Source organism: Apostichopus japonicus, chromosome 9, assembly GCF_037975245.1.
Source record: "Apostichopus japonicus isolate 1M-3 chromosome 9, ASM3797524v1, whole genome shotgun sequence".
In the NCBI taxonomy this organism is placed as follows: Eukaryota; Metazoa; Echinodermata; class Holothuroidea; order Aspidochirotida; family Stichopodidae; genus Apostichopus; species Apostichopus japonicus.
Window position 1 is genome coordinate 28,871,468 of NC_092569.1, and position 22,265 is coordinate 28,893,732.

At 39.6% G+C, this 22,265-nt stretch overlaps 1 protein-coding gene across 5 annotated transcripts in view; it reads left to right on the top strand.

Annotated features, from left to right (window-relative positions):
• Nucleotides 1-1,996: 1,996 nt before the first annotated feature.
• LOC139973549 (2-iminobutanoate/2-iminopropanoate deaminase-like) overlaps nucleotides 1,997-22,265 on the top strand; it is a 64,417-nt gene continuing 44,148 nt past the window's right edge. Inside the window, exons 1-8 of one of the 5 annotated variants that reach the window (XM_071980312.1) lie at nucleotides 1,997-2,144; nucleotides 4,202-4,277; nucleotides 5,128-5,236; nucleotides 6,105-6,159; nucleotides 6,308-6,376; nucleotides 8,779-8,834; nucleotides 10,291-13,307; nucleotides 14,407-14,607. In XM_071980312.1, the coding sequence (XP_071836413.1) occupies nucleotides 4,255-4,277; nucleotides 5,128-5,236; nucleotides 6,105-6,159; nucleotides 6,308-6,376; nucleotides 8,779-8,834; nucleotides 10,291-10,359 (381 nt within the window). In that variant the 5' untranslated portion in view covers nucleotides 1,997-2,144; nucleotides 4,202-4,254 and the 3' untranslated portion in view covers nucleotides 10,360-13,307; nucleotides 14,407-14,607. Of the gene's footprint in view, nucleotides 2,187-4,201; nucleotides 4,278-5,127; nucleotides 5,237-6,104; nucleotides 6,160-6,307; nucleotides 6,377-8,778; nucleotides 8,835-10,290; nucleotides 13,308-14,380; nucleotides 14,608-22,265 lie in introns of all 5 variants that reach the window. The other 4 variants (XM_071980310.1, XM_071980309.1, XM_071980311.1 and 1 more) reach the window with 4 other exon arrangements.

The following is a 22,265-nucleotide window of genomic DNA, read 5'->3' on the forward strand; positions in this document are numbered from 1 at the left end:
CCAACTTATTGATAATCTATTTACTAGTCAAGAAACCAATGCCCATTACCTTTTGCAATATTTCGTTACCGTTTTATACGGTGCCGAAGCTCTGGTTATTGTAGTATATATAGGGGGATGGTAAGCATCATTAGTTGTAAACCCTTTGTGCTGTGGCGTAGGTTTTCACACATTTTATGGGCCGCCCGTTTACACTGCAAACACGGGCGTCTCGTGAAAGCGGATATGCTCGACAGCACGCAATAGCTGAGTCGTTTGTTAGCTTCGGGATACGGAATAGATAGATACCTTGCTTATATCATTGCAGAAATTGCTAAAGGTTTCGTTCAATCTGTGTCAGTTTAGTATTATATTGAAGAGCGTTCGTCAAGGTATTACAATTGAACAATCAAGCAAATGCAAATATACTTTATGTCAATGCAAATATTGTACGTTATGTATGATACGCAGTACACAATATGCGAAGTAAGGGCTATGCCAGAAAGATAACCTACTGTGTATATATATAGCCCACTATATACTGGAATAAGAGTGAAAACAACATTTCTTTTAGAAGAAACCTATCAATATTACACATATTCAAAAAAGAATCAATAAAATCAAAAGACAAAGATAGCTTAACTGTGTGCAACAAGAGTAACTCTACTTTTGTTACGAAAAATAAAAAATAAAATGACCAAATGAAAAGGAAAAGTGAACAAAGAGACAACCGACGTAATAAAAAAAAATCCAAGAGCTACGCTGCTACCATTATAAGATAGTAAAAAAGATACCTTATTGGGACCGATCTGGGGTTTTAGAAAGGTCGAGTAATGTGGCGATCAGGGTCGTTGAAGCCGACAACTACCCCCCTCCCCCCCACCCCTGACAAAGAAATTAAAATTTTGACGTCCATCGTTACCTGTATTCTGTGGCATATTTAAACTTATAAAAGCGGTCGATGACTAAATTCAAACGCAAGCTTTTTGAGATAGATGCCTTTTCATTTTGTGTAAATTGGGAGTGTACACACACCATCCCTAATCCCTAACCCGAACGCTTACCCCTGACCCATATCACCACCATCGCCCTTGGTCCGAACCTGATTTGAACAAAGCGATTAGTTTCGATATGGTATGGTAAAAAATAGAAAATAAAATGATAAATAAATCGAAAATACAATCCCATGTTGTTACGCTAATAAAACCTAAAGCGGATATAGTTTCAACGTAGAACTAATATTGATTCCTTGTTTCCTACAACTAATTTCAGAGGTAAGATGCAACTTTAATTTAATGTTCACCCCCCCCCCCCCAAAAAAAAATAACAAATGAAAGCAGCGATTTGTAAATGAGATTGATAATATACCAAGAATTCATCAACATTTAACGTAAGTCTTAAAGATTATATATATATATATATATATATATATATATATATATATATATATATATATATATATATATATATATATATATATATATATATATATATATATATATATATATGTATATATATATATATATATATGTGTATATATATATATATATATATATATATATATATATATATATATATATATATATATATATATATATATATATATATATATATATATATATATATATATATATATATATATATATATATATATACAAGGCCCATAGGTTAAAGGCATTGAAGACTAGCAACAAACCGCGTTGCTTGCAAGTGAAGTTTTCTGCTGTGTTGGTTGTTGTAATTACCTGTACATAAAATAACACGTATATTATGAATAATATTATTAGGCCTAGGCACTATATGTTAGCAATCACGATGTTATACCAAATTGAGATTATGTCCATATAAAGTGCACACAGTTGGTCTTCTTAGTCATAATGTAACAAGGTAAACAAATATAACCTTGAAACCTTGAAAACTTCTATCTATGCTTTTGGAGGTCTGAAAGTGACGAGTTTAGTGTGTAAGTCAATGGAACAATTAATTGTGGTGCGAGACCTAGTGAGAACTTCCGTCTAGACTTATACAGATCATATTACTTTTATGAGTTAGTGTGTAATTCGATGGGGCCTGTAATAGGCGTATGCTACTTTCAGTGAACTTTCGCAGAACTGGTTGCTCGTAAACTTTACGTTAAGTTTGTCTTGTTAGGGGTCGCGTCGAAAGTAAGATATTCTCATCCTGCAAGTACATTGATATTTCAGTAGGTTTGTGACCATTAAAGATAAATATTCACTAAAAGTTATGTTGTATGAATTACTGTCTACAAGGAATTAGCCTAAACTTACGTTTGGTCCTAATCATGATAATACAGAAGTTCGTCAGGTCTAGGCCTAGGCCTATACAGTATATTGACGTCAAAATGTCTTACTATTTAGGCATTATCAGCTATACTAGGCTATAGCCTAGGTTAGGTTGAAGCCTATGAACTTGAAGCAGTTTGACACAGGACTAATTCTTCTTTTTCTTAGGGTCGTGGTTACGATACAGAGTCTAGCACTAGACTATCACTTCAGATCTCAACTGGGGAAAGCATATTCAAAATGTGTGTAACAAAGGAAATAGGATATTGGGAGTTCTTCGTAGAAACTTATCCCCTTGTTCGAAGGATGCAAAATTGGCTGCATATAAAGGTCTCCTCCTGCCAGTATTGGAATATGCCAGTTCTGTCTGGGATCCCCACCAAGCTTTCTTGCAGCACAACCTCGAAAACATTCAGAGGCGTGCAGCCCGTTTCATCGCTTCAGATTATTCAAGAGAGCCTGGCTCTGTCTCATCTCTGTTACGGGACCTAAACCTGGTGCCCTTGGCAGAGAGGCGCAGACAAAGTAGAATCATCTTATTTGCTAAGGGCATCTATGGTCAGGCTCAGATCCCTATTGACTGCCTAAGAAAGCCTCTGCGTAGGAGTCGGAACATGCACGATATGCATTTCTGCCAACTGTATGCCAGTACCAATTGCTATAAGTATAGTTTTTTTCCAAATACAATTAGGGATTGGAATAGTCTGCCTTCAGACCTCATTAGTAGTTCCAGTGGTTCTGTGAATCCTGTCACTTATATCAGTACTCGGGTCAGATTTAACTAGTTATTCTCTTGACGTGTGTGTGGTGAGATATTGTCCCTTTTTGCGGATGTGTCACCGTATCGAAGACGAAGAAGACTGGCTTTAGATGTAGCCTATGTTGTAGTGTTTCACTATAATAATAGCTAGGCCTCTGCTGCAGAACTCTAAGTTACTTTGGTGCACTAAAGTAAGTTAGAGTTCTTAGACTGAACAAATAAATTATTAAAGTAGGCCTAGTACTGACACTGAAGATACTCATTTATTTGAATGTAATGATAAATTATTAAATAAATGTGGTGCGAGCACACACGTTCAGCCGGATTATACAGTTGTTCTTCGGCCGATTCGAAGTAAGCTTGCACATTCATATGGTACGGATTCTAAAGTCAGGCCATAAATGTTTCTTTCCTTTACTTTTTCCTTAATGGTCAGTTATAGTTTGCAAAAATTTGAAGAAAACAAGTTGAATGATTTACTAGTGTCCTCCGATGCACATGCATGCCTATACCCTAATACAATAAACAAAATAAATGAAATGAAATGAGAATCTAACCAAATCCCTTACATTTTGAAAAGCATAACATTAAAGGCATTGAAGACTCGCCCCAAACCGCGTGCGGCCATCTGAAAAAGTTAACTTCCTTTTGCTTGCAAGTGACGTTTTGTTTGTGTCGCTACAAAATGCAAACACTATTGAAACGTGATACTGTACCTTGTTATCTTTAGCTGGAACTGAGATGTACATCGCTGTATCGTTCATACCATGTGCTGTGGGTATTGACCGCAGCTGTATGTACTGACTGTACACTAGTGTCTAATTACCGACGTCCGGTAGCAAGCTGTGTGTGTATTTTCTGGGATCGATGGTGGTGATTAACACTTGTGTTACACCTCGTTCAAAACAAGGTCAGATTACCGGCATTAGACGTTTCTTTTTGCGCGAGTCTTCACACCCTTTAACCTACAAAGAAATCTAACTATGGTTACACATGTGACTAGTCATATTGTACTGTAGCAATATGCCTAGTCTAAAGTCAATTAAGGATAATTTTAAATACAGTAGTCCATAGCCTACAATATTTTTAACTCAGGTATGATTCATACCAAATGAAATTCTTGTGATCATTCTCATGTCGAACTGGTTATTGTTCACAGTGTTGCCACAGAATCTGACTGTCAGCTTACCAGTACTGTATTCCTGATTTAACATGGCAGCTCCAAGACCCATCAGGTGAGAACCATGAATGCTTTTCATCAATCTGTATTTATTTGTTTTTCATTAGAGAACAGAAATATTGTTTTCCTTCCTCACTTTCTGTTTTATATTTTAAAGCATAAGAATTTTAACTTGGAAACATGGACTAGAAACTGAGCTGCTTATGGGACTACTTCATTATTAATGAAAATGTAATACTTGTGCTATTCAGTGAAATTGTATGCATAATTCCTTATGCCTACACTTAAGCTAATATTTGAATATGGTATCAGACGGTAAGATTACCTGATGTTAGTAATCTTATCTCTATAACGAGAGCAGTATATATATTGGAAGACAGTGTACTTTCGTTTGCTGCAACTACGTTATTACTAAAAAGTTTGTAGCAAATGCATTTAAACTACATGATTACTGATTACTGTTCATTGACTGAAAGATTGTAAGAAGAACCTAGATGGTGATAAAAATATGTGTGAATTTGGATAAATTCTAGCGTGTTTTTTCATCTACAGTTGCATACATTATTTCAGATGGGATAAACTGATAACCATTAAATACTGTATTCTCCTGTGATCAATTTCTTTGGTTCAGAACATAATGTTTGTGCATCAATTCACTCTTTTGCATTTTGCATTCAACTCTTTTGCATTTGTACTTAGTAAACACTTTTTGCATATCAGTTGGAGTAGCAGCTTACTGTAGCAGCCTTGCTGTACTAGTGGTACATTTCATACTCATTAATGCAAAACTTTAGAAAATACTAAAGTGATAATGTCTCTAATTTCCTTTCTCTTTTAATGGAGACAAATGCCCTTTAAGTTTGAAGCATAAAACATGTTTTTTTTCTATTTGAATAAAAATGTAGCCCAATCGTGATTGATGGAAAGACGGCATATCTTTCTGGACAGTTGGGATTGGATCCTGACAATAACTTCAAGTTAGTACCAGGAAGCATTGAAGCTGAGACTCGGCAAGTAAGTGCACAGTACACGCTCACTGCATGACTCTCTGTATTAAATTAATGCTATTAATTTGTTCTACACAATAAACTTTCATAAATTTGAGAAGCCTGTTTGACTAAAGAAGAATTTGTAAGATTCCAGCAATGTAGGCCAGTGCCTAATATTCAAACTTTCGAAACAATTTTCTTTGCACAAAATTAGGAACCAAGATTTACGATAATTTAATTGCTGAGAGAGTTTATTGTTGTTGTTTGTGCATGTACAACTGGTAGATTAGAATTCTGCTCTATCAACAACGGCGGCAGCAGTTAAGTCATTACTGTGACAGTTGATATGAAGGAAACCGATTCACAAAGTTATGTGTACGGAGAAAATTGTCATTAGGGTACTAACTTTAAAGTTAAGTTGTCTAAGAATGAAAGTGTTTTATTTTGTGACCTGAATAACTAATAAGTATAACAACTTGTGCAGTTACACCCGGAGCTGGAGAGAAGCAAAGAACTGGTTGAAAAATGTAAATGTTTCCAGAATCACATTGTCATATTATTGCTTGCAGTAGTCTTAGAGAAGTTTTAAAGCTTGAGAATAATGCCGCATTTCTGGTACCGTAGCAATTGTAAGTTTTACAGCCGACATCCTAGAGAATAATGACAAACTGCTGTATGTAATTAATCCAAATCTGACAAAATTTGCTCAGCTGCTTTGTTCTAGTTACTCAAGGAGTAGTTATAGATACTTATTGAGATTTTGCAGCATTACTGAGCCAATGTGCCCAAATTTTGAAAACCCGTTGGATTATGTAGAGCTCTTTAAGGCTTGAAAGAAATTATTGTCACAAGCAGACAATATCCTACATTCTGTACGATTTATTTTCCCAGAGACGTTTAACAACATTGGCAGAGTTCTTCGAAGCCAAGGGCTGTCCTATGGAGATGGTGGCTGTCCTATGGAGATGGTGAGTGGGGTTTCTAAAGAAGCATTCAATTTGTTACACAGAATAGACCAACTTGACCTTGTGAATAAGCTCTGATTTGCAAGCAAAATGAGAAAAAAAAAATCATTCCTTTTCCCATTTTCTCCTAGTGGTGAAAGTGACAGTGTTTCTCACAGACCTCAATGACTTTTCCAAAATGAATGAAGTCTACAGACAGTGTAAGTTTGTCTAATCTTACTTAGTTATTTCTTAGTAATCTTAACATCCTTATCACCTGCATCATACTGACAACTCACTATCAGAGTGATCTGGTTTGAATTGAACTTCTGCGAAGGTCACCTGCTCCGATACTGTAAGTTTGTAGACCTACGGTAGGTTGAATGTTGAGCTTTGAGTTGTGTCTAGTATGTACTCTATTCAATTGAATTCAAGTCAATTTATTTCTTATATGTACATAACTCACTGACAAAAGAAGTTAGAACAAAGAATTACATAATATTACATACGATGGCAGGAGCGGCGTTTTTATTCAAATATTGGGGGGGGGGGACATTTGCTTGGGTGCAGGCGAATTACTATCAAAGCGGAGCGCCTCTATTGGTGGCGCGCAGCGTACAAGAAAATTTCTGGTTTTGATAGCCCCCCAGATCACCGGAAATGGCACTTCTCGGGCTTGAAAAATGACCAACCGGATGAGCACTTGACTGAGAACCAAGTTTTTCCCAATACTTTTTTTTTTCATTCATAACCTTTACAAGATTGTCACCAGTCACACATTATGTTCCACCTCATCGCATCTCCTGTGGATCATTGCTTTTGTAGGTAATTCTACGTAACGCCCCACAATACCCGTCAGCCCCACTTTTCAAGGGTTTAAGTCCATTATTTGTTCAGAATTTGAATAATAAATTCACTTCAAAACATACCCATAATGTTGCACAAAATTTCATCTATGGACAACCAATATAGAAAAAAAACCTTCAACCCCTAACAGACCGGTCAAAATTGAACGAGTAGAGGGAAGTATGATGAAGAATGTTGGTCAAGGAATTTTCGAAAATTCAGACACAGTTAATTTCTTGGTGTACAAATATTAAAACCTCTTATAACGGCTACTATAAAACTATAACCCCCCCCCCTTGGCTACATGCCTGCGGTTAGAAATCTTGTAGGAAACAGGCCAAATGGAAACCCAGTGATCCCATATCGATGTTGATCATAAGTATGATTGTACGTACTTACACTCATACACAAGAGATATACAGACATTATGATAATAATCATGAGTGACAACATGCTTTACGGTCACAGGTCACAGAAACGACCACAAAGAGTCATTTACCTCATGTAGCATGTGTTGGATGAAGTTTTAGCCACCGCCAAATATGATTTTGATAAATAATCTCACGCATTATTTTCTATTTATAGCCACACACAAAAATTATGCCACCAAATATTGGGGGGGATACTAGTTACTATTAGATACTACCGTATATCCCCAACCTAAAATATTGGGGGGACATGTCCAAGAACAGTGAAAAAAACTTCCAGCCTCCACTGGGATTCGAACCCGGGTCTCCCGCTCTGTACGCGGACACCCTAACCAACTTGGCTATGGACGCTGATTGTATGTCCAGAGGTTCGAAACCGGTAAGGAAGGTCGTAATTTCACTGTGGGCGTTTGTCACCTGTATCGTTTGTCACCTGGTTGCTACAGCCCTATTTTCCTTTTTCATCGGCAAACCAAATTTCATTACGGAAGCGGTCCGTCTAACTATTCATTTCGAAAAAAAAGTAAAAACTACTTTCGGTCATATATAGTAACAAATTGTGGCACGGTTAAACAGGCGCCTTGCGAGGGATTTGCCAATGGAGGGGCGAAGCTTGTATAAGCAAACTATCTAAGTGTAGCGCCACCATAACTTGGCGCGAAGCGCATAAGAAAATTTTGGCTGAAAAGGCCTCCCAGATCGCTGGAAATGGCACTTCCCAGGCCTTGTAAGTTGCATCTAAGCATTTTCTATTTTGAAATTACTAGCGATATCATAAAAAAATATGCTAAAAAAAAACTATGCCACCAAATATTGGGGGGATATTAGATACTATATCCCCCCACCTAAAATATTTGGGGGGACATGTCCCCCCCTGTCCCCCATGATCGCCGCCCATGTACGATGGACTCTAGAAAAAAGAACACTGTTCGTCAAAGCTAGTGACCGTAAAACAAACTTTAAAAAAAAACTGCAGATTGATAGTATGTATCGTATGTTGTTGTGTGGTGCTGTGTAGTTCTCGTATAGCTTTAGTATAGTATACAGTAGATTGGTGACGTAATGACAGACTGTTGGTGTTCGTTGTGTAATATCTGTGACATTATATCTATGCAAGTCAGTGATTGGCCTGTTGCATATCGCTGTACATCAGGATGTATTAATATACATATCAAGAATTCTTCAAATATCTCTTAGAATTGGTACCAAGTGACTATAACACTTGTAGACATATTGATTGCCTTATAAGCCAATTATTACGACAATTGTTATGTTTGTAAACACAACCAGCTTGTACTAAATTGAATTGAAATATTAAGATTGTCATATTTTTTTTTCTAAATTTACAGATTTTCCCAAAAACTTCCCTGCCCGTTCAGCAGTTAAAGTAGCTGGCCTTGTAGTGGTAAGTGTTCTATGGGTAGCAGTATTTGGAATTTCTCATAGAAAATTCAGTATTTTACACAGTAATTTGATGTTTAGTTCATTGAACAGTCCAGCTTGCAGCTCTCTCCATATCTGGAAATGCTTTTTTAATGGTTGAAACTTCTCAAGGCACCTTTGGCAGCATCTCATTGAAAATACTGTTGAGCTTTAAATTATTGCAAGGTTTCTTCTTTATAAAATTTGCTTGGAAAAGATTAGAGAATTATGAAGTTGAAGGTTTACAGTCTTGTTTGAGACCAAAGGCCTCCTCACACAACTCATTGGTTACTTGTCTCACCCACACACCAAAGTGTGCACAATTCAAGCAATCCTTCCTGGTGCACTACAGTGCACCACATCTACGTGTCCCCTAAGGGAGTTCCCATAGGGTGCAGCCACAAACAGGTGCACGCAACTATATTTACAAATGTCCTCACAAGTCCCCATTTATACACTTGGGTGAAGAGAGGCGATGGAGATAAAGTTCCCTGCCCAAGCACACAATGTATTAATGATTACGTGTCATTTGAGCACATTTGATAGATATGCTAATATTTTACTTTTAAATATTTATCAAGATTGATATTCTACCAGCCATTTTCCTATTCCATTTTCTCTAATATCAACCACCTTAATCATCCTCCCATGGGTTTCATGCTGAGATGTTTATAAAGAACATTAAAGCTTGAAATGCTGGCCATTTTTCTTAAATCGCTCGGTTCCATTTCGAACGGTCTAGCTGAAGGTGTGTCTGGATGTGATGCAGTCTGTGGTTAATCTAAGAAGGGACAGTGCCTCTGTAAACACATGCCAGCCTTTTGCAAGAAGAATTTGAATTGATTAAATGGATGCTTACTTTGTGAAATGTTAAACAATTGAACCTTTTTTGCTTCAAAATTGTGTTTTTGGGACTAAATGATGACAGAGACAAGAAAAAAGTGTGCAAAGTACTTTGAACTTTAAAACTTTGAACCGTTTTACAGAGTTGATAAAAGTGTCTCCCACCATTGACGTACTAAGCATAATCATGCAGCTTTGTCAAGAGAGTAATTGGGGGGGGGGGGTAAGAGTGTTACTGTGTTTTTTTTTCGATAGGTTCAAATATTCTAATGATGATAGTGAGGAGGAAGATATAACACATGATTTGACAATTGATTTTGATATAGATTAGTTGTACAGAAATAGAGACTACAGCACTGTGGGCTCATGGATCTAACTTTGAAGGCAGAACAAAATGGTACTTTGTATTCTTAAAGAAAGGGACAAGATGAGACCATCTGGATATCTTCTTTGAAAGTTTTAAGTACCAATGTCAAATACTGTATGAAAGTTAGCACCCCTTCAATGAATTAAAAAAATGTATATTTTTCAATCTTTTTGATATCCAGAATAAATCTGAAATTTAATTTTGATTTTGTTTCGAATGATCATTTCAGAATGCAAGAATCGAGATAGAATGCATAGCGTCATTTGGCCATGCCGTTCGACCGATGAGCAAGCTGTGATTGGACGGTTGTCTATCTTGAAACTGATGACAATTGCCATGAGAACTTCATCACCTCATTATAATAGTATAATTGCGAAATTTGCTGCTGTAATAATGAATAAAATCATACAGATTCAATCTATGTAAACACGAAATGGATTTTTGACTTTATAGGCAACAGTTTATAATGAAAGAGAAAAGTGGCTTCCATTCTTTTTTAATTTGATGCTTGGAAAGAAGACGGCGCATCCAGCCGAGATGCAGCGATCGATATGAAAATTAAATAATGACACTTTGCTTTATGATGTTTGATTACAATGCAGACAAAACAGCATAAAGTACTTTGTGAGGTCAATTGCTAGGGATTTTTGAGAAGTGGTTTATTCAAATGAAGATTGCAAGTTACGCTGCTATAGGGCATGCTGTATGAATCAAAAACGATGATGTAAGTGGATAGCACGAAACCTGCATATGTCAATTTTAATTCAACATATGTCGATCTCTTCCACATATGTATGTATTGTATGTATTTTAGATCCTCCTGCAAGCAGGAACTCGGGAAGAAGCCTCATTGGCTTATCAAAGCCGCAAGCTGACCGAAATCAGTCTCTAAGATTCATATTTAACGTCCATGATTATGAATTGTCAGTTGTCAACAACTCTGTAACTTGACGACATACATTAAACTTGGAGTGACTCGAACTGGGGTCCAAATGATTGGAAGGCAACGGTGTTCACCACTGAGCTAACACTCCTTGGTGTTGATTCCTTGTTGATATGTTGATTCCTTCCAATCGCAGCACTAGAAAACAACATGTGACACTTGTCGTCTAATGAGAGCATGAGAAACCGACAAATGTCAAGTTAATATGACAAAGGCCTATGTAGATTTCTTTCACATTTGACAGGTCTTTTCCCATCGAAGCACTAGAAAATATCATGTGACAATTGTGGTCCAATAAGAGCATTAAAAACTGACATGTGTCAATTTACTTAGACTTATGTCAATTTAATTTGACGTATGTCGAGTTCGTCCAATCAGAGCACCAACATCTGTCAGTGTAATTCAACATATGTCGATTTCTATGGCAAGTTTAGAGAAGGACAGGAGTGTGATGAGTGTTACCTCGAACGCCTAGCGTTATTCTTCCAGGCTAATATCATACGCGATGACAGAGCCGTGAGTACGTTCCTCACTGTGGTAGGTCCGGTAGCCTATTCGTTGTTAAAATCGCTATCGTCACCGACGGGCTACAATACAGGCTTCGTCGTACTACCAGGATCGACCCTGTCAGGCTACAATCCAGTCTCCGCTGTACTACGAGGATCGACCCGGTCAGGCTAAAATCAAGTCTTCGTCGTACTATGAGGAACCACCCCATTGGGCTACAATCCAGGTTTAGCCGTACTTTGAGGATCGACCGCAAATGTGGCGTATATTCCCAATGATGATGGTTTTATTGTGTTTTAACTAGTGTCATACGTTGCTACTTTATCGAAGTGGATGATATAGTAGAGAAAATCAAGGGATACTCGTCAGTTCCATATACAATAATAAGTTTGATAATCAAACATCATTGACCCGTTTGTGACGCCCAGCTTGATATCCCAAGAAGATAAGCATGGGTAAACCTCATATTTGGTGTGTAGAAGTATCACATTGAGGGAAAGAAGCCTATTGTTTTTGATAGAGGTCAAAGTTCATTTTGGGTCACCAGTGGTCAAATTTTGAAAACCTTGCTAACTCAATATTGCAAGAAGAGAAGCGTGGGAAAACCTCATTTTGGTTTGTAGAAGTAACACATTGATTACAAGAAGCGTATTGTTTTTGGTGGAGGTCAAATGTTATTTTGGGGTCATCAGCCATCAAATTGTGAAAACTTTGTAAACATGATATTGCAAGAAGAGAACCTTGGACAGATCTAATATTTGGTTTGTAGATGTACCATACCAAATTTATGGAGCCTATTATTGCTTTTGGTGGAGGTCATAGGTCATTTGAAGTCAACAAACGCCAACCATTTACTTCATTCCCCTCTTACCTATTTCTCTACACTAACACACCTTACTAAACATAATATCGCAAGTGTAGCTTGGACAGATCGCATATTCGGTATGTAATTGTACCACATTGAGTACAAGAAGCCTTGTTGTTGTGGGCGGAGGTCAATGGTCGTTTGAGTTCACCATGGGTCAAATTGTGAAATCATGATTTACACAATTTTTCAACAAGGACAGATGTCATATTTAGTATGTTGATGTATCTATCACATTTGGCACAAGAAGCCTGTTGTTGAGGTCAATGGTCATTTCAGGACAGCCTGTGTCATTGTGAATGTATTGTTTGTCACATCACACTGCACTGATTGTCACTGTATTACTAAGATCAAGTATGTTGTACACCCTTACTATACATTATTACATTGTTTCAATTCAATATTTTCTCTTAAGTTCTTTATTCCAGTATAAATTATATAAAATGTATACCTAGGACCAATTATATATATGAAAACCAATAATTAATTAAAATGATTAGAACAGAGACAGATTAAAATAAAAGATATTGTGTGAACAGTCCAATTTTCCTCAATGAAACAACATTAGTATCTGATATAAGCGGTTCGGTGAACTGTGTTGAAAGCACTTGAATTTATATGAAGTTATAAATGAATATAAATAAATTACCTTAAGGGATGTGAAGTTCACAATATGCCAATGACTGTAATGTATTTGATTTCAAATGCAACACAATTTTGAAGTATTTATTTTGTATCTCACAACAACAACAACAACAACATGTACCCTAAAGGTGGCATCCTCCTATTAGAGTATATCAATCCGCTCGATTGTTCTCCTTCAGGAAAAGTGCCAAAAAGCAGCAGGAGAACATCTTTTGTGACCTGTTATCAATCATAATCTAGTTTTCTGTGGCTTGCATGTTGAAGAGCATGAATGGAAGTACATGTGGTGAGAAAATTGGGTCAATTACGGCAATTTTAGACCCCTTTAGGCCTCCCGGGAGCAGCGTAGGAAATTTGTTTACCACTGAGTGTAGAGGTTTGTTTACAAGTGACGAAAACTTCCGGCCCGGATAGCAAAAAATCTACATGGTCATGGTACTGAAAATTGATGGTGCCATGAAAGGCCAACTTGTCAGCTATCCGGTGATCGGTAGCGTTTAGCTAGTGAAAACTTCTATCTAGACTTAGAGACCACATTACTTTTGTGAAGTAGTGTGTAAGTCAATGGGGCTTTTCGTGGGCGTATGCTACCTTAAGCAAAAATGCCAAATTTTTCATTTTAAGTGCTAGAAATCCCAATTTTGGATGAAAGTAGTTGCTATGGTGTGTAAAAATGGTTTTCAAGCAAACGTCAGAAAATTTCAAGCTTGGGTGATTTTTACCATAAATTAGTATTACATCCTTAAAGTATCACAAACAGCATGTGCGTTTCCATAAATTAGGCTAGAGTAGCCTTCTGAGCATTTCTAACCAGTTTTCCTCCCCAATAAATATTGGGTCATTAAGCCTTGACCTACCAAAGCTTCCGTAGTATGATTCCTGCCTTGAATCTGCTAAGTAGGTGCCAAATGCACGAAATTCAAAATCCTTCAGAATCAGACCAAAATGCCTGCAGTGTGTTTGACGTGAACGACTAAGTTCAGTGAAATTTGACATCTGTGGGCACCTAAAGTACATGGTAATCATACTTTGAGTTATTTTTGTTAAAGTTGGAAGTTCCTGGTGTTTAACTAAGGACAAAAACTCAGTTTCAATGCTTGAAATACCCCTAATGTTGTTAGCTTAGGCCTAGGCCTCAGGTTCATAATGGCGCTACGTTAGTATCCTAGACCAAGTCTACACCAGCTGCAGCACAATGTTGTATGAGGTCTGTATCCTAAGTGGAGCCTCTGCTGAGGGCTAATACCTTGCACAGAGAATGTTTTGAGTCTTATTTAGCAAATAATCCACAAAGGTATGCATTTTCTGCTTCTGCCAATGTGCATCAAGGGGTTTTTGAGCCTACTAACTCCTCATTAGTTTTCTGTTGTTTTGTCAATTTTCAGAGAAAGTTGATGTGCTAAGTCCTCAGCATGCACAGCGATATACTTTGAATGGGTGTGGTATCAATGGACTCAACTGGTTAGATGAGGTAACAACAAATCCCAAACAACTCTGACAGCAGAAAGAGATATCCTGATGCGCTTCCATGGGAGATCTACTGTAGTAACTATAGGAACCAGTGCTTGCTACCAATGGAGAATAAGGTAATTTGACGTTGTTGTTCTCTGCCGAGCAACAAATTTGAATGTTTTATCATGAAATATGCCCCCTATCCACCTCATTTCTCTTATAACTGTCTTTAATACATTGTAACAACCTATGCACAAACCTTTAAATGGACTGGATATGCTATTGAGGTGAACAGTGTATCTAGATAGCATTCCAGTAAGCTTTCCTTTTGACTACTGTAATACTGTTACAGTGAGGCTGTTGTTTACAAATCCCGATGATCCAGTTTTGGCAAAGAACACCTTCAATTCTCTTCTTTTATTCTTAGTAACTTAACAGTTGCACTGGAGTGACATGCAATATCAGTTTAACATGTTCCAAACAGTTCAGGAATACATTGGGGTTTGTTAGAAAGACTGCAGTCAAAGTATCGATTAGGTGGTACAGTTCTATCCTGGTTCAATTCTTATATTACTGAGCATTATCAACAGGTGAAAATTGAAGATGTTGTCTCATCTCCTCGTCCATTAGTTACTGGTGTACCACAGGGCTCTGTACTTGGATCTGTTCTTTTTTCTTTATATCTTGCGGAGTTGAGTGATATTATTCGGCACCATGGTGTTCATTTCCATCATTATGCGGATGATACTCAATTACTTCTTGCTTTCGATAAGGATCATGTGCCAAATGCTTTTCATAAAATGGAAACCTGTATAAGTGCTGTAAACACTTGGCTTACAACTAATCAGTTGAAACTAAACTGTGATAAAACAGAGTTTATTGTTTTTCGATCACGTTTCTCTGAAGTTACACCTAATTTTCCACCACTTACTGTTGGTAAAGACTCAATTAATATCTCCTCAACTGTTAGAAACCTTGTTGCATATTTTGACCAGACCATGTCACTTGATAATCACATTACTAATCTCTGTCGTTCTGCAAATTGGCAACTTAGGAAAATCAGTTTGATGAGGAATTACCTCGATAATAAGACTTGCGAGATACTGGTCCATGCGTTTGTGACATCAAAGCTTGATTTTCTAAATTCACTTTTATTTGGCCTTCCTGATACAACCATCAAGAAACTCCAAAAGATCCAAAACACCGCTGCCCGTATTGTGAAAAGGAAAGGAAGAAAGTGCCGCACCACCCCACTTCTGAAGGAACTTCATTGGCTCCCTATCAGCTACAGAATCCAGTATAAAATACTTCTTCTCACCTGTGCTCATCATCTTGAACGGCCTGTGTACCTGTCACAACTTCTCTTGCCATATACTCCAACTCGCACACTTCGTTCCTCCAACAAACCGTATTTAACTGTTCCAAAACCACGGTTGAAGAACTATGGTTACAGAAGCTTCCAGTACTCTGTGTCTTATCTCTGGAACAAGTTACCAGATCACATTCGAACATGCTATTAACTTTCTACTTTCAAAAGTCTACTTAAGACCCATTTTTGGTTCCTTGCTTTAAGCAAAAGGAACCTATGCAGTCAGGTTGGCGTGTGTGTGTGTGTGTGTTCTTACATGCCACACCATTGTGGGGCAGCAGAACTGACACACACATTCAATTGTTGATCCGATTTTTGTGTAACCTGCAGTTGTGGGGCGCCCCACAACTGTTTTTGCCTATTCCACATTAAAATTATCAAATATCATTAAGGAGTTAATTTAAAGCAATTGATAGTTTGACCTAGAAGTGAATTTACATAATGTTTTTTAGTGTGAGTTATGGAATAACCAAACTTTTTCAAAACGCCCTCTAATTTTACCATGCCCCACAACTGTGTTTTTGTCAAATACCTGAGCTCAATTTGGATGCTCCACAATTGTCAGTGTGTGTGATTCCCCGTGTATGTAGGACTTTCAGTACTCTGAACTGTTTTTGGTACTAGATTCTGTACCCAGAAGTTATTTTAATTTGTTCTTGCATATCAATCCTAACCATAATTTATACCCTAACCTTATATTATATTTCCATATCATAGAGGCTGCTAAAACAGGGTAAAAAATTACAATTCCAAACCCCTAACTCCAAGGGCGGATCTAGGGGGCAGTCGACCAGGTGGGCGCCACTGAATTGTGGCCTGAGGGAGGAGTATAAGGGGATGGTGTGACACCCTCCCCTTTTGAATTTTTTTTGAATCCCAGTAGTGCCTACATGTAAAATGGTGGCATTTAGATAAACTTTTGCCACTCTTAATTTTCCCTGAAATATGCAGTCTTTGTGGGTTAACATTATTAAATTTTATATATATTTTACCATATTAGTTACGGCAATCGGCATCCTATCCCCTTGAGATGCATTTCACGTCCAAGCCCGTAACCTCGACCTATTTATCACCGCAACTCAACCATCGTTCCCCCCCCCCCCCTTCTAATAACTTATTGGGAATAGTTTCTAATAGACACTATTGACACATGGGGCGCATAGCCAGAGAATTTTCATGCACGTTGTGCATATGGCGGAAGTGATATATGTTGAGTTGAGCTGAAAACAAAAATTGAGGGGATTCTGAATGCACGTCTGAGCCCAAAATAACAACAAACTTCCCTGACGGCTCATGTCATTTATATATTTATTCAGTTTTTCATCTTTGGGTCATGAGGTGGGTATACATACCCATGGTGTACCTATGCGTACAGAATTTTTTTGGATATACCATATTTGCCCGCGGGAACGCATACGTTATATTGGACTGAATTGCGCGATATTTCCCAAATGATCAGCCAGAGAGAGTGGATACTGCCTACCATTTGACCAATTTGGGAGGGCGTGTCAGTCTTGGTGGGTGGGGAGCTGTATGACACACCTTGGTGCAAAGAATCTGGAGTATTACCATCGGGCAAGCGAGGAATTAAAACATACCTGACTAGGCTGACTCCCCGTATCACATTTGTCAAGTTCATTTCCATCGTACTCTAAATACTGTGCTATACGTGCGCGGAGCGCGCGAAACTTTTCCCGTGTTCCCTCTCTTATATTAGTGCATTGGTTAATGTGGCATTTTCAAGTGGAAGAGAGTAGTTTGCTCAAAACCTTCTTTGGTCAATTTGGCATATTCATTATTATTATCATTATTATCATTATTATTGTGATTATTGTAATATTTTCATTGTGGTACCAAAACCAGGGTGTCTGCTGACCAACATGGTACAATAATAGGGGGTGCGATCCCTCCCTGGGTGAAAGGGGGAGTTAATTCGAGAAAAAACCGAAAAAAATACAAAATTTTACATAAAAGGCTAGGGAGGAAACCCGCTTTTGGACCTTGCAGGCCTTACCACGCACAAGGGGCCAGGCCCTTTTAGGCCCATTTTGACAGGGTACCACCACTAGGGTGTCTGCTGTCCAAAATGGTAACATAATTGGGGATGCAATCCCTCCCAAGGGTGATAGGGGGGTTATTTTGAGAAACAATTGAAAAAATACAATATTTTTAACATTAGAGTATAGGGAGGACACCCACTTATGGACCTTGCAGGCCTTACCACGCACAGGGGCGTGACCCTTTTTGGCCCAATTTTACAGGATACCATCACTAGGGTGTCTGCTGTCCAAAATGGTAACATAATTGGGAGTGCGATCCCCTTAGGGTGATAGGGGGGTTATTTTGTGAAAAACACCGAAATTAGACAATAATTTAACGTTAGAGTATACGGAGGAAACCCGCTTTTGGACCTTGCAGGCCTTACCACGCACAGGGGCCTGACCCTTTTTGGCCCAATTTTACAGGATACCACCACTAGGGTGTCTGCTGTCCAAAATGGTAACATAATTTGGAGTGCGATCCCCCTAGGGTGATAGGGCGGTTATTTTGTGAAAACACCGAAATTAGACAATAATTTAACATAAGAGTATACGGAGGAAACCCGCTTTTGGACCTTGCAGGCCTTACCACGCACAGGAGCCAGGCCCTTTTGGGCCCATTTTGACAGGGTACCCCCACTAGGGTGTCTGCTGTCCAAAATGGTACAATAATTGGGGGTGCGATTCCTCCCAAGGGTGATAGGGCGGTTATTTTGAGAAAAAAACGAAAAAATACAAAATTTAACATTAATTAGAGTATCGGGAGCAAACCCACTTATGGACCTTACAGGCCTTACCACGCACAGGGGCCAGGCCCTTTTTGGCCCAATTTTACAGGATACCACCACTAGGGTGTCTGCTGTCCAAAATGGTAACATAATTTGGAGTGCGATCCCCCTAGGGTGTTAGGGGGGTTATTTTGTGAAAAACACCGAAATTAGACAATAATTTAACGTTAGAGTATACGGAGGAAACCCGCTTTTGGACCTTGCAGGCCTTACCACGCACAGGGTCTTGACCCTTTTTGGCCCATTTTGACAAGGTACCCCCACTAGGGTGTCTGCTGTCCAAAATGGTACAATTATTGGGGGTGCGATTCCTCCCAAGGGTGATAGGGGGGGGGCTATTTTGTGAAATCCCCCGAAATAAGTCAATAATTTAACGTAGAGTGGAGGAAACCCGCTTTTGGACCTTGCAGGCCTTACCACGCACAGGAGCCAGGCCCTTTTGGGCCCATTTTGACAGGGTACCCCCACTAGGGTGTCTGCTGTCCAAAATGGTACAATAATTGGGGATGCGATTCCTCCCAAGGGTGATAGGGCGGTTGTTTTGTGAAAACCCCCGAAATAAGTCAATAATTTAACGTTAGAGTATACGGAGGGAACCCGCTTTGGACCTTGCAGGCCTTACCACGCACAGGAGCCAGGCCCTTTTGGGCCCATTTTGACAGGGTACCACCACTAGGGTGTCTGCTGTCCAAAATGGTAACATAATTGGGAGTGCGATCCCCCCTAGGGTGATAGGGGGGTTATTTTGAGAAAAAAAAACGAAAAAATACAAAATTTAACATTAGAGTATTGGGAGGAAACCCACTTATGGACCTTACAGGCCTTACCACGCACAGGGCCTGACCATTTTTGGCCCAATTTTACAGGATACCACCACTAGGGTGTCTGCTGTCCAAAATGGTAACATAATTTGGAGTGCGATCCCCCCTAGGGTGATAGGGGGGTTATTTTGTGAAAAACACAGAAATTAGTCAATAATTTAACATAAGAGTATACGGATGAAACCCGCTTTTGGACCTTGCAGGCCTTACCACGCACATGGGCCTGGTCTTTTTGGGCCCATTTTGACAGGGTACCACCACTAGGGTGTCTGCTGTCCAAAATGGTAACATAATTTGGAGTGCGATCCCCCTAGGGTGATAGGGGGGTTATTTTGTGAAAAACACCGAAATTAGTCAATAATTTAACATTAGAGTATACGGAGGAAACCCGCTTTTGGACCTTGCAGGCCTTACCACGCACATGGGCCTGGTCTTTTTGGGCCCATTTTGACAGGGTACCACCACTAGGGTGTCTGCTGTCCAAAATGGTAACATAATTTGGAGTGCGATCCCCCTAGGGTGATAGGGGGGTTATTTTGTGAAAAACACCGAAATTAGACAATAATTTAACGTTATAGTATACGGATGAAACCCGCTTTTGGACCTTGCAGGCCTTACCACGCACAGGGTCTTGACCCTTTTTGGCCCATTTTGACAGGGTACCCCCACTGGGGTGTCTGCTGTCCAAAATGGTACAATTATTGGGGGTGCGATTCCTCCCAAGGGTGATAGGGGGGCTATTTTGTGAAAACCCCCGAAATAAGTCAATAATTTAACGTTATGAGTGGAGGAAACCCGCTTTTGGACCTTGCAGGCCTTACCACGCACAGGAGCCAGGCCCTTTTGGGCCCATTTTGACAGGGTACCCCCACTAGGGTGTCTGCTGTCCAAAATGGTACAATAATTGGGGGTGCGATTCCTCCCAAGGGTGATAGGGGGGTTGTTTTGTGAAAACCCCCGAAATAAGTCAATAATTTAACGTTAGAGTATACGGAGGGAACCCGCTTTGGACCTTGCAGGCCTTACCACGCACAGGAGCCAGGCCCTTTTGGGCCCATTTTGACAGGGTACCACCACTAGGGTGTCTGCTGTCCAAAATGGTAACATTATTGGGAGTGCGATCCCCCCTAGGGTGATAGGGGGGTTATTTTGAGAAAAAAAAACGAAAAAATACAAAATTTAACATTAGAGTATTGGGAGGAAACCCACTTATGGACCTTACAGGCCTTACCACGCACAGGGCCTGACCATTTTTGGCCCAATTTTACAGGATACCATCACTAGGGTGTCTGCTGTCCAAAATGGTAACATAATTTGGAGTGCGATCCCCCTAGGGTGATAGGGCGGTTATTTTGTGAAAACACCGAAATTAGACAATAATTTAACATAAGAGTATACGGAGGAAACCCGCTTTTGGACCTTGCAGGCCTTACCACGCACAGGAGCCAGGCCCTTTTGGGCCCATTTTGACAGGGTACCCCCACTAGGGTGTCTGCTGTCCAAAATGGTACAATAATTGGGGGTGCGATTCCTCCCAAGGGTGATAGGGCGGTTATTTTGAGAAAAAAACGAAAAAATACAAAATTTAACATTAATTAGAGTATCGGGAGCAAACCCACTTATGGACCTTACAGGCCTTACCACGCACAGGGGCCAGGCCCTTTTTGGCCCAATTTTACAGGATACCACCACTAGGGTGTCTGCTGTCCAAAATGGTAACATAATTTGGAGTGCGATCCCCCTAGGGTGTTAGGGGGGTTATTTTGTGAAAAACACCGAAATTAGACAATAATTTAACGTTAGAGTATACGGAGGAAACCCGCTTTTGGACCTTGCAGGCCTTACCACGCACAGGGTCTTGACCCTTTTTGGCCCATTTTGACAAGGTACCCCCACTAGGGTGTCTGCTGTCCAAAATGGTACAATTATTGGGGGTGCGATTCCTCCCAAGGGTGATAGGGGGGGGCTATTTTGTGAAATCCCCCGAAATAAGTCAATAATTTAACGTAGAGTGGAGGAAACCCGCTTTTGGACCTTGCAGGCCTTACCACGCACAGGAGCCAGGCCCTTTTGGGCCCATTTTGACAGGGTACCCCCACTAGGGTGTCTGCTGTCCAAAATGGTACAATAATTGGGGATGCGATTCCTCCCAAGGGTGATAGGGCGGTTGTTTTGTGAAAACCCCCGAAATAAGTCAATAATTTAACGTTAGAGTATACGGAGGGAACCCGCTTTGGACCTTGCAGGCCTTACCACGCACAGGAGCCAGGCCCTTTTGGGCCCATTTTGACAGGGTACCACCACTAGGGTGTCTGCTGTCCAAAATGGTAACATAATTGGGAGTGCGATCCCCCCTAGGGTGATAGGGGGGTTATTTTGAGAAAAAAAAACCAAAAAATACAAAATTTAACATTAGAGTATTGGGAGGAAACCCACTTATGGACCTTACAGGCCTTACCACGCACAGGGCCTGACCATTTTTGGCCCAATTTTACAGGATACCACCACTAGGGTGTCTGCTGTCCAAAATGGTAACATAATTTGGAGTGCGATCCCCCCTAGGGTGATAGGGGGGTTATTTTGTGAAAAACACAGAAATTAGTCAATAATTTAACATAAGAGTATACGGATGAAACCCGCTTTTGGACCTTGCAGGCCTTACCACGCACATGGGCCTGGTCTTTTTGGGCCCATTTTGACAGGGTACCACCACTAGGGTGTCTGCTGTCCAAAATGGTAACATAATTTGGAGTGCGATCCCCCTAGGGTGATAGG